Here is a 13,250-nt window from a genome sequence, read left to right on the forward strand (position 1 = left end):
TTCGAACTGCTGCTCCTAAAGTCCCACTCTGATCATCTTCTGATGTATTTTCAAAGCGTTCCCAGTGTTCTTTGAATTATGACTATGACGTATTTCTAGCTGAAATCCAAAAAACCTTTCACTTTCTAGAACACTGAGCAAGAGCAGAGCAACAGTACTTTAGAAATTTAACTCTTGAGTTGGGACTGCTAGTGTGAAGTAAGCCCGCCCCCACTTTCCATCATCCACCTGTTTACGCTCTCTCCTGCTAGCTTACAGCCCCTCACACCCCAACCTAACATTAGTGATGCAACAACAGTGGCGAGCAATATCGGAGCTATCCAGCTGTAAAGTTTGACAGATGGGGAAAACAAAGACGGACATCTGAATGGAGCGGAGCAGGGAGCTTGTGACCCGCCGGCGGTATTTTCTACGTCACAAATTAGCTTTTTAAATGTCTCATTTTGTCTGCTCTTGATTAACAATGATTTAAATTTAAAAAATACTCAAAAATGCAATTTTAAGCTTTACTTTCTTTATATATGTCCTCCATCAACAAAAACAATGTCACAAGAACATGTCAAAAACACAATTTCCCTCTGAGTGGATCCTAAAATGTGACAGGTGTTGTAAAAACGATTGAGCTTCTGAAGACACTGACTAATTACATTTCAAGTGTTTCCTTTTTTTTAGAGAAAAGTCTAATATAATTCTGGGTATTTTGTTTAAACTGCTAATTTCGACCATTATAATTTTTTCCATCTATAGTTGCATCTAAGATGAGGAGGATGGTTGTCTCCGGACTTTAGGACTAATTTAACATGTTGGTGGCAGGATCACAGTTCTGGTAGAAGATCTGGAAGGAGCTGTCAACATAAGTGACCTTCTTCAGGAAGATCTCCAGCTGCTGCACCGTCATCTCCTGCACCCTGTTGTCAACCTTGTCGTTGAGGCCGTGAGCCGCAAACGCGGGGAACTTTGAGCGTTCAGAGTATGGAGCATTGTGGTCAAAGTTGGTGCAGCAGTACGCTGACCAGAGGTAGGTGGGAATGCCCAGGCGGTTGATGTTCTCTCGGCGGATGGTGTGGCCCGACGTGGTGATCCCGGTGATGACGTAGGCGGTGCCCCGGCAGTAGTTGTTCAGCCTCTGACGTATGGTGTGTTCGTGGTTTTTCCAGGGGCCGATGTTGAACTCTCGAACTTGAGGGACTACGTTGGTCAGCGTGTAGGTGGCGGCCTTGTCGTCCAGGTCGCCCTGGTGCTCGTCAGGATTGAGCTGACCGCGTTCGAAGATCACACTGTTGGAGTAGTCTTCCAGCACAGCCTGAGAGTCCTCAAAGCTGCGGTGATGGTTGTCTGAAGGGAAGTGCTGCATCTCTCTGGAGTCAGACTTCATGGACAGCTGGGAAGACGAACAACACAATTCACCACAAGGAGATTCATCTCAGCATTAAATACATTTAAAGTCCCATTCTGATCATCATTTTGATCTATTTTCAAAGTAATCCCGGTCGTCTTTTAATTATAATTATGCCGTTTTTTTCGGGGAAATTCCAAAAACCTGTGTCGTTTTCTAGCACATAGTTTCTACAGAGCGTTCATTAGAAATTTTGAATTGTGGGGGGAACTATAAGCCTCCCCTTATTTCCCATCGTCCCTTTTGTTTACACTGTCTTCTGCTAGCTTACAGCCCCTCACAACCCCAACATAATATTACCGCTGCAACAAATTGGAGCTATCCAGACGTACTGTTTTGTACTAGCTACCAGCTCAGACGAGAAAAACAAAGACCTACAAGGATCTAGTCGTCTACACGACTGGGGTAGAGCGGGGAGCTTGTGACCTGCCGACATATCTCTGCTATAAGCTTTTTCCAATGGCTTTTTTTCATCTGCTTCTGAATCCCAATTTCAATAAAGAAATACTTAGAAATGCAATTTAAAGCTTCATTTGTTTTCCTACTTCAGAAAAATGCCACAAGAACATGTTCAAAACACCAAAAGCACAATTAAAGTGGGTCTTTAACAACAACAACAAAACCTCATACGTCTATATCCTGAAGTATTTTTGTCAGGATTTAAGAGCGTAGCATTAAGTAGTGTTTTCAAAATAAAGCTTTGGAAATTTAAATGGTGGCGTGGAACCTTTCATGCTGTTTATAAGAAATGCAGGAATAGCAAAGAAAAGGTTCAGTCAAGGTTTAACCTTCTGAATTTGTATCAGGGATATGCAGCACAAGATAATTATTTTAAACTCAAACTTATCTCAAACCTTCATGCAAACACAAACCAGCATGTATCTTTTCCTGACTTAAATATTCTAAAAGGTCCATTAATTTTGCAACAATACTACATTATTACTTAAAATTTAGAACGTTAAACTGTTTTTTTTTAAATATGGGTTATATTCTTACATTGTATAAAAAAAGTTGATTAAAAGTTTAGAGCTTAAATAAATTTGTTTAAATCAAAAAGTATTTTGTCAGCCACTAATTGTGCAAGTTCACTCCCACTTAAAAAGATGAGATGCCTATAATTTTCATCATAGGCATATCTCAAAAATGAAAGACAAAATGAGAAAAACAACTTTTTTCGAAGTATTTATTTGTAAATTATGGTGGTAAATAAGTATTTGGCCACCTACAAATAAACACGATGTCCGGCTCTCACAGACCTGTAACTTCTTCTTTAAGAGGATCCTCCACTCACTCCCTGTAATAATGGCACCTGTTTAAACTGGTTACCGATATGAAAGACACCTGGCCTCAACCTTAAAGGGGCTGGGAAGACTGAATCTGCAATAGGTAAGCAGCTTTGTGTGAAGAAATCACCAGTGAGAGCAATTATTAGGAATGGAAGCCATTCAAGACCACTGATCATCTCCCTCCTTCTGGGGCTTCCTGCAAGATCTCACCCTGTGGGGTCAGAATGGTCACAAGGACAGTGAGCAAAAATCCCAGAACTACACGGGGGGACCTAGTGATGACCTGCAAAGACCTGGGACCAAAGTAACAAGGGCTACCATAAGTAACACATGACGCTGCCAAGGACTCAAATCCTGCAGTGCCAGACGTGTCCCCCTGCTAAAGCCAGTACATGTGAAGGCCCGTCTAAAGTTTGCTAGAGAGCATTTGGATGATCCAGAAGAGGATTGGGAGAATGTCCCATGGTCAGATGAAACCAAAATAGAACTTTTGGAGAAAGAATGTTGAGTTGCATCCAAAGAACACCACATCTACTGTAAAGCATGGGGGTGGAAACATCATGATTTCGGGCTGTTTTTCAGCAAAGGGACCATGACAACTGATCCGCGTAAAGGAAAGGATTAATGGGGCCATGCCTTGTCAGATTTTGAGTGAGGACCTCCTTCCATCATCAAGGGCATTGAAGATGAAACGTGGCTGGGTCTTTCAGCATGACAACGGTCCCAAACACAAACGCACGAGTAAAGAAGGATTGGTTTTGTAAGAAGCATTTCAAAGTCCAGGAGTGGCTTAGCCAGTCTCCAGATTTCAACCCCATAGAAAATTGTTGGAGGGAGTTGAAATTCTGTGTTGCCCAGCGACAACCCCAAAACATCACTGCTCTAGAGGAGATCTGCATGGAGGAATGGGCCAAAAAGACTTACAGAATATGTTTGACTGCTGTCATTGCCAATAAAGGGTATGTAACAAGGTATTGAGTTGAACTTTTGTTATTGACCAAACACTTTTTTTCCCACCATAATTAACAAATAAATTCTTTAAAAATCAGACAATATGACTTTCCGGATTTCGTTTTCTCATTTTGTCTCTTATAGTTGAGGTATGTATATGATGAAAATTACAGTTCTCTCATCTTTTTAAGAGGTAGAACTTGCTGACTAAATACTTTTTTGCCCCACTTTACATTACAAAATTATTTATACTTGTTTAAAAAAGTGAAACCATTCCAACACATCTCTTAATAACGGCTTTTTGGTGGTTTACTTTGAAGGGATGATAGGAAAATAAACAGGCCAGTTGTACCTTTTGCATTTTTATGGCCAATCAGTTTAAACTTTCATTTTTCTCGTTTATAAATACTTGCATAGCTGCAAAAAATCCTCAAATAAAGATGTTTTTCCGGTCCCGAACAAGCTCTGTTACCTGTGGTTCATACATCCACGGCACGTCGACCTTCTTGAAGCCGTCAGAGCGTTTGAAGGTGTAGGCCGAGTAAACAGGGATGCGGCTGAAGGTGTCATAGAGAGTGATGAACCGCGGTTTGCCAGCGTAGAACTGACAGATCTTCTTGAACGGCTGCTCCTCGAGTCCCCGTGGCAGCGTCCCCATGTACAGGAACTGCTTACACTCTGGTGAAAGGATTTCCTGCACCTCTGCTCCCACCATCCCAGCAAGAAGAAGGCACACGAGCATTCTATCCATTCTGCGTCCAGGGAAAAACTGCACCAACGGGCACATTTAATCTCTTTAAAATACTACTGGGCGAGATCATTTCCCTGCACAGAGGAGGTTTGAACCATGTCGGGTTTATCATGCAAATCCTTATCTGGTACAACCTTGCAACCAGCCATTGCTGAGTTTGGAAAGCAACTTTATACGGCATTCACAGGAAAGAATACCTTTGTCCTTTACAGCTTTTATGCATACCGTTTTTAGATAAGAGTTTATTTTGGAAGGAAAAGCACAAGAACTAAACTATATACTCTCAGAGATCAGGTTCGTGACTGTAATCCACTGTAAAATTTGAATGGGAATCTATTATTGAATCATAGAAAGTGTTAAGGAGTATAAAACCTACAAAGTGTACATCTGTTTGAACACATTAGTTAAAAGTCCTAAAAATGCAATTTAGAAAACTTTACAAGAAACATCACAAAAAACCCGGAAAAAAGCCATGAACAGCAGGTTATAAGATGCAAATTCAGTGAAAGCTGTTAAAAAAAGGACTAACTTGACACAAGTTGTAAAATTTTCTGTTGGAAAGTTTACATCTAACCTTTAGGTTTGAGAATATTCTGAAATGTGAAGGAAAGGATTAATCTGCATTGATCGTTGTCAACGAAAAACACAAGATCTTGTCTAAAAGTAGGTGCAGCTAAAGAGGAAACGCCTAAACCTTGTATGGTAAGTTTTACTTACAAACAGAAAAAAAGTTATGAGAAAAGATCTCCATCATAGGAAGCTGAGAAATCAAAATGCAGAGGCTTTCTAGACTGGAACCCGGGTGTAAAAACATCTTTGTATTCACAGAATAATGTGGTTTTGCACTGCCATGCCATAATTTAGCTTTAATAAAGCTTTAATTTGACCATAGTTTGGGTGAGAAAGGTTTGCAAAGTTGTGTGCTTTTCTTTCCTTCCCACCATCTTAAAGAATGTGTGTTTTTAGACGAGAGAAAGGCCTGGAATGTTTCCCCAAAGCCTTCTATTCCCACCACAAAGGGCTGATGGCAGCGTGACCTCTCGAGGGACAAACACTTCCTGTTTACCATCCGAGCATCCACTGTGTTTACGCTGTAATTCTATGCTGACCTGGCGGTGCCCTGTCCTCCATCAACCGTTCCAACAACCATTAAGTTATAACTCATGTCGGAGTCACACAGCTGTTAAAAAGAGTAAAAGCTGAGGGTGGTGGGACAAAGACTTTCATTTTAAACAGAAATGGTTACAGTATTGTACCTTAATTTTAAGTGAAAATAATGTGTTGCCAGAAAAAATCATTTTATTTGGAGAATTGAGAAGTCATTAACTACTTTGTTATTTATTGTCAATTTTTTGAATACATTGTGAATTTTTTCCTAAACTGTGAATTTGAACAACTTACATTTACAAAATTTCTTAGTTGGACTACGGCAGTTAACATTCCAAATAATACATTCTGTAAAACAAAAACGAAAAATCGGTGTGGTTTTTGTAAAGACAAATATTTTTCATATTTGTCTTCATGTTCATATATGAGAGAAATTGAACAATCGGCCTTGTTCTCATGTCCCATGATTCGGCATTTTTCTTAAAAAAAATTGAGTGAAAAACTTTCTAAGAAATTTGTCAATTGTATGTAACTACAATTTTTACTCACCCGTGGCAGATTCAGGGTATTTCTGTTGAATAAAATACGAAAAAAAGCCCAATTTAATATTCTAAAAATAACTTTGGAGCGTTGAAATGATCAAACACAGTAAAGGAAATTACTCTCTCTTTTCAGGAAATGTGCACATAAGATATTATTTATGATCAACTTTGGCTGCTGGATCAAATTCTCTTCATTTTTTTAGATAAATATAAAAAACAAGTACATTAAATAATTACTATTTAATTTATCCATGGATCTGTGAAAGCACTGTTAAGAACCTTAAAATTGTTCCGACACACCTGTTCTGAACTGTCCACCTGCAAAACAATAATCTCACCAAAAATGATTTATATTTACTTTTTTTACAGCAATATTTCACTAAAACACACTTAAATTCACAATGTTCTTTTAAAAAGTTGCATAAAACAGACATTCATTAGCCACAGATTGATTTTGTAGGTTTAGCCAAGAAGAAAAATATAGTTTCCGCTGAAAACCTTTTGTCGATCTTGTTTAAAGCTATTTTCCGTTCTGAAGTTGTTGATTAGATGAGAGCGTGTAATTTATCCTTCGTTTTATCAGATTTGATCATTGTAACCAGAGTGTTTCTGAACATGCGACACACTGGGGACAGAATGTTTGCTTGCATTTGCGCATTTGAAGGTGTTTGCATGTGTGTGAAGAGGACGAGCAGCCTGGACGGCCTTGTTTGTCAGGCTGTTTGTGTGTGGGCTCTCCTGCGGTTTGCAAGTTTGTTTTAAGGGGGGCTTGTGTTTGCAGACTGTCACTGGGGTGGTCTGGTTCCAGAAAAAGGAGGGCTTCAGTTGGGTTCACTTCTGTCTGCGGAGAGGACATATAAAAACATACAGACTGAAGAGACAACAGCAGAAAAGAAAGGTCTTGATGAAGATGATAAGATGAAGGCTCCACTGTGGAAATTACTTTCATGAAGCTGTAGATGCTTAAAGTGAGTATCATCTCAAAACTAAATCAAGTTTAGAAAGTTATTTTTCATATGCTGTGTGCCTATGGATTCTGAATTTAAAATCTTTTCTCATGTCTTTTACTATAATCCTGTTGTTTATAGTCCAAAATTCTTTGACTTTTATTCCTATGTTACCTGATTAAAATGAGACTTTTTAAAGAAGATTCGTGCACACATCCAATGATAAAAGTTTCTGTCTTTGAGTTTTGTATTTTTTTGTGTGTAATCACAAGGGAAGCTTTTCTGAGTATAATCCTATTTTATGTCTTTAATTTTCAGACTTTCCAAGTCAAGACTGATGAAGCGAAGGTGAACAGAAGTTTCTGTTTTATTCCTTTTGGACTTATGTGAACTATTACCTAGAATAGACAGATGTCAGATCAAGATGTCCCCTCTTCCCCCAGCCCTACTCCCTTTCTCCTCTGTGACTACAGCGACTGGTCGCCCTCCCTTTTTATCATCCCTTCAGTCTACTTGCTGGCCTTCCTGCTTGGTTGTCTTGGAAACGGCTTGGTGCTGTGGGCCTATTTGGACCGATCTGAGGGCAGGCAGACAGGGGCATGGGGCAAACAGAAAAGGGAAGTCAGACAGCTCTGCTGTAGTTTCAGAACCAGGATAAAACACGCTCCCCATGGTTGTTTTTGTCCGACAAACAGATCAAATGTCACTGATTCTTCAGGACAAAGCAGCAGACCCCCGTGTCCTTCCTCCAACACTCATCCTCCTCTCATCCCTCGTCCCTCCAGGTCTCTAACAGACTCCCTCATAGCCAGTTTAGCGTTGGCTGACCTCTGCTTCCTTGTAACTCTCCCTCTTTGGGCAGTTTACACAGCAATGGGCTACCACTGGATCTTTGGGCAGGCTCTTTGTCAAATCAGCAGCTTCCTTACAGCTCTCAACATGTACGCCAGCGTCTTCAGCCTGAGCATGCTCAGTCTGGAGCGGTATTGGATTTTGACCGGTCGCCAGTCCTCCAGCCAGCAGCCACCACAGAGCTGGCCCTCCAGAGCTTTTTGGGTTCTCGGTGGCGTGTGGGCGGTGGCAGGTGTCCTGGCTCTTCCTGGCTTGCTGCTGCGCTCGGTCAGGGAGATCGAGCTTGAGCTGGACCCCAAAAACAGCCAGCAGCTGGACTCCAGAAATGCCATCCTTTCCTGTCAGATGGATTACTCCATAATGATTGGATCAGAGCTGGATGACTCAGAAAAAGAGAGGATGGAGATGTTGTGGGCTTCTGCCTTGAGCATCAAATCAACTCTGTTCGGCTTCCTGCTTCCTTTTATCATCTTGCTGGTTTGCTACTGCTCTCTGGCCCAACTCCTCAGCAGACACTTTGGACGGGGCCCTGGTACTGACCGCAAACGCCAGAGGAGACTGCTCCGGGTGATTGTTACTTTAGTGCTGGCGTTCTTTCTGTGCTGGCTGCCCCTGCATGTTAATAAAACCATGGCCATGCTCCTGGAGTTTGGATTCGTCGCCTACTCCTGCTCTTTAGACCAAAGTCTGCTGGCTGCCCACCCGTATGTCACCTGTTTGGCCTACATCAACTCCTGCTTGAACCCCTTCCTGTATGCAGCCTGTGATCCATCCTTTAGGAGGAGATGCAAAGGAGCTCTCCTTACGCTGTGTGGAATATGCAGAGGAAGAGGAGAAACCAAAGCCAGCAAGATTGATGAACCTGATGGGAAAGAGGATGGGAGCTCAACTTTTCCCATGAGGACGCAGGACACACATCGGTTAGAGGATGGGGAGGGAGAGGAGATGGTGCTTGCAGTGGCTGAGGTGGCCTTTTGAACTCAAATTCTCAAAGCCACTGTACTATCTTCCTGATAAACAGGGTCATTTAAAAAAAACCTTAAAAAACAATTGTTTTTTTGTAAACATATTGACGGATAAACAGTGCATTCTTTGTTTATGATGTCACATTCTCCCCAGAAAAAAGTGTCCACTTCCTAAATTGTGACATGTGATCTGACCATGTAATGTGTTCTATTCATTGTTTTATTTTTTAAAAATTCCTTTTTACTTAGCTTTTGTTGATGATTATTAAAATGTGTACTAATTTTTTTCTTTAAAAAACAAGATCCCAAAATGTTAATTATTTATTATTTGGTTGTCCAGAAACTACCCAAAGGTTTCTGACAACTTTGAATCACTTTTTTTTTAGGCGCAACACAAATTTAAATCGAGAAAATCAACACTAGAAATGATTTATAGGCAAGAAAAAAGAAGTTTATATTGAAACCTCAACCTCAACATAAAATATATATTTTATTTCTTTATTGAAACCTCAACCTAGGCTGCACGGTGGCACAGTGGTTAGCGCTCTTGCCTCACAGCGAGAAGGCCCCCAGTTCAGGTCCTGGCTGGGGGACCCGAAACAGCACATCAATGGGGGACCTTTCTGTGTCGAGTTTGCATGTTCTCCCTGTGCATGTGTGGGTTCTCTCCAGGGTTTCTGGCTTCCTCCCACCATCCAAAAACATGCTTCATAGGTCAGTTGGCAACTCTAAATTGTCCCTCGGTGTAAGTGGGTGTGTGATTGTGGCCCTGTGACAGACGGGCAGGATGTCCCCTGCCTTCACCCACAAGTGGCCAGGATAGGCTCCAGCAGCCCCGTGACCCCGAAAGGGATAAAACGGCAGAAGAAGATTAACCTTAACCTCTCTGGGTAAATCAAATTTGAAAGACATATAATATATTAGATTCCAAAAACATTTTATGTTATGAACGTAAGATTAAACTGAATCAATCTCCACTGCATTTAAAATATCTTTCATCACTGTCTGAGTTGCAATATTACAGGTTTGAAAAGTTTTGGGTGATGTTTGTTTTCAATATGTTGTTTTTTTAAGACTTGAATTAAAAATACAACATGTAAAATGTAAAATTTTACTTTTAGTGTTAATAATAACTGACTTAAAAAAGCTGCGGTTTTGTAATCCAAGTACATGTAACTAGTGAACCATTTGGCAAACAATATAGCAAAGATCATTGGTTAGAAACATTTTATAGATCTGTAAAAAAAAGTATATTTAAAAAAATAATTTCATGCTCACCCATTTGTTTTGCAAAATTCAGCAGGAATTTAACAGGGTAAATTGGTGCCAAGTTGGGGAACTTTATGTGACAGTAAAATCTGGAGAGGACTTTACAGGAGAGATCAGTCTTTTTAAAAGCAAGTATATTTACAATTTATCACAAACTATAGAAAAGAAAATCCCCTGACAACTTTGATCACTGTGAAGAAAGAGAGGCAGCAGAGCATTTCCTTAACATGCCAATGACAAAGCTCTGACAGTTTTTTTATTCCCTGATTGAGAAAATGAAGAAGGACAATATAAAACATCAAGACTCATCTTTTTTTATACGCTTTTACCAGAAAAAAAACCCAAACCATAATGAGATCATCATACTCTCCAGATCTGTATTGGTTGGCACGGGTTGGTTGACATCACCATGACGATCATGTTCAGCATGTTGCTGCTGAAGTTAGCAGCCGGTATGAAGGTTGTGATTTGGTCCAAAGTTGCTTAAAATATATTTTCCTTTCAATATTGTACCCATATAAATAAACCCATTTATTAACAATTCCATAAAATAAATGATGAAAACCTTAGTGAAAATGGGCTCTTTGGTGGCTGTTGTTGAAGGTTGTTTCTCCTTCAAAAGGCACTAAAGTTAAATGTTTCGCCGTGAGGCTGTAAACTTGGCTCACCAAACAAACTGGAAGGTTTCTACGAAATGAATGACTTCATAATTTAAAAAAGTCTTTTTTAGCTGTTCAGGGAAAAGTATTGATCTACCTGTGGTGCATTTAATTATTCAGCTTCTCCCTGTTGTAACCCTTGTGCTATCTTAGATGACCCCACCCTTACACTGACGTGTTCTCCCTACCATGACAAAGGTGGATAAAGGTGGAAAGATTTCATGTAATCCATGGACACCAGTGAGGTTCACAAATCATTGAAGACAAAAGGTTCAGAGCACTGTCTAGTGGGTCTAGATGACCCAACTCCAAATGGTAAAGTGCCTAGGAAAGCACAAGGGTTAGGAATGTATATTTTTTACCTAAAAAAGACATAATTGCACACACATAATTCATATATTTTTGCCATACAAGCCTCGAATAAATAGTGTTTTTTATTATGTCATTCTAAACCCCCAGAATGCTATTTGTTAATGTGTTTAGATATTCTCTGGAAAATGTTTAGCTGGTAAACTGAAGACTACCTCATAGAGAGATTAAAAGTCTTCCTTTAAGCATATTATGTAGCATTTATTTATCATTTATTCGTTTAGGTTCACAGTCTGATGGAGTGACTCTACTCACAGAGCATTATGCACCCTCTGCCTTTGATATGAAGACCCAGCCAAATAAATAAGTCTCTCATTAAACATGAATTGAATTTTGATTGAGTTTTTTTTTATTAATAGGATTAAAGTTCAACTTATGACACTCCTCCTTATTTTTTATAAAGAAATGTCACTTTTTCACTCACTGTTATCCTATCGAAAATAACAAGGACAGTTTTTCAGAGGAAATAAAATTGATTTATTCATTTCTAACCCTGACACATTACTAAATACTTTAACACAAGTCAATGCAGTGATGATTTGATTGTGATCTTTTAAAAGAGGGCAGTGTTGTCTGCTTGTTGGCGAATTTGAAACTTTTTATCAACTGCACCAATACCTAAGAAAGACCACTCTCACTAAAACCTAAAGGTGATGATGTAACATATATAACCCTGCGCCTCATATTGGTGGAGGACAAACACCACACCACATCTCTTTGGGCTTTGAGACACAAATTACATTTTCAAGTCTCAATAATCGAATGGTTCAAGACTAGTTGATTTACTAATTTAAACGAAAATACCCTATGAAGAAAATGCAGACATGATTTGGCAACATAGTCTTATGAACCAATGAAAATTTTTTTTGTTTGAGTTTAATGGGTTTATGATTTAAAATAAAAACACATTAGCTTGTATCAATAAACCTGAAATTCAAAAAATTGTCCAGTTCTTTGAACATAAGGGGCTTATTTACAAGTTCCCAGCCTCCTGTAGGAAGAATTTTTCAATAATAGGAATATACAACCCAAAAAAAACAGTTTTTGAAGAGTTTCTAGAACTGGGTTGGGCCGTGTGTGTGTGTGTGAGTAGATTTTGTTGTGTTGACTGGTGGGTGCCGCTCCCAAGGTCCTCAGTAATCTTATATTAGATTTCTATGGCTTCATCAGTTTTGGCTGAAGGGGAAGTCTCAGAGAGATACAGAGTTAAAACAGAGATTGAACAAAATATGTATTAATAATGAAGATAGTTGCAGCCTTAGCTGAATTCAGACTATTGAACTAATCAAACCGAATTGGACTAATTAAGCCGATTTGCAAATTTTTAGATTAGGGAAGGACACCACCTAAATGAACCCACACATTTACAAGGAGAAGATGAGAAGATTTGCTCTACGTCACACCTACTGGTAACCCATCAGAAATGCGATGCATAAACAGACCTGTAGCCTCCTTCTCCCAGCAGGCCTTGCTTCTTTGCTGCAGAGACACACCAAATACATTCAGTTGTGACTGAGGAAAAAGTAATTCAGCAGGATGTGAATGTGCTCCTTCACTGATTAAGAAACCTCACCATTATTTTCACCTTCAAATGGGTCTCCACTGCTGGTCTCTGATTCATCCTCACTTGTTTGGCTGCTTGGACCATCGAATGAAGACCGGTTCAGCCAACTTGTCCACTCAAAAAAAGGAAATTACCAGCCAATTAGGTTAACGAAAAAGTAACTTGTCATTTCAACCAGAAAATTTTATGTTTGTAAATCTTACGTGAATGAATCATGTCGATTGTACATAAAAATAATCCATTTAAAAGTTACTAATTTCAATCATGTTGATCCAACATGATACCATTAAATTGGATACATTAGTAATCGCAAGGAATTGTGGGATACCATTTTCTTTGTCTATCTGGGCAGATTGGGCTCTAAGTGTGAGGTTTTTTCCATGGGTTTTATTGTCTAGCTGTTTTACTCTGTTTTAACTAGTGATTTAAACTTTTATGTTTATTTATTTTTTGCACCATGAGTTAAAGTTTGGTAGAGGATGATGACCAACCCCCTTGTGTGACAAATTGGTAATGTTCCAATACTTGACACGGAGTTCATGGTATTTGAGCTCCTGCCTTGTGATGTGGGACTTTGCTGAGTAATTCATGT

At 39.5% G+C, this 13,250-nt stretch overlaps 2 protein-coding genes across 2 annotated transcripts; one reads left to right on the forward strand and one right to left on the reverse strand.

Moving 5' to 3' along the window:
* Window positions 1-774: 774 nt before the first annotated feature.
* Window positions 775-4,501, reverse strand: LOC101168457 (endonuclease domain-containing 1 protein-like). The gene is made up of 2 exons (XM_020703859.2): window positions 4,106-4,501; window positions 775-1,381 (listed from the first exon to the last, which is right to left on the reverse strand). Exons 1-2 carry the CDS (start codon window positions 4,418-4,420, stop codon window positions 791-793), a joined length of 906 nt encoding a protein of 301 aa, XP_020559518.1. The 5' UTR covers window positions 4,421-4,501; the 3' UTR covers window positions 775-790.
* A 2,316-nt stretch (window positions 4,502-6,817) lies between these two features.
* Window positions 6,818-9,324, forward strand: LOC101168707 (apelin receptor-like). The gene is made up of 2 exons (XM_011475906.3): window positions 6,818-7,001; window positions 7,299-9,324. Exon 2 carries the CDS (start codon window positions 7,392-7,394, stop codon window positions 8,808-8,810), a length of 1,419 nt encoding a protein of 472 aa, XP_011474208.1. The 5' UTR covers window positions 6,818-7,001; window positions 7,299-7,391; the 3' UTR covers window positions 8,811-9,324.
* The last annotated feature ends 3,926 nt before the right edge of the window (window positions 9,325-13,250 follow it).

Source organism: Oryzias latipes, chromosome 6 (genome assembly GCF_002234675.1).
Source record: "Oryzias latipes chromosome 6, ASM223467v1".
Taxonomy (NCBI): Eukaryota; Metazoa; Chordata; class Actinopteri; order Beloniformes; family Adrianichthyidae; genus Oryzias; species Oryzias latipes.

What these genes read in the sequence shown, in the direction of transcription:
- LOC101168457 (XM_020703859.2), bottom strand. Translation starts at nt 4,420, where the DNA reads ATGTGCCCGTTGGTGCAGTTTTTCCCTGGACGCAGAATGGATAGAATG. An exon ending in CGTGGATGTATGAACCACAG is followed by an intron (nt 1,382 to 4,105) that starts GTAACAGAGCTT and finishes TCGTCTTCCCAG; the next exon opens with CTGTCCATGAAGTCTGACTC.
- LOC101168707 (XM_011475906.3), top strand. Translation starts at nt 7,392, where the DNA reads ATGTCAGATCAAGATGTCCCCTCTTCCCCCAGCCCTACTCCCTTTCTC.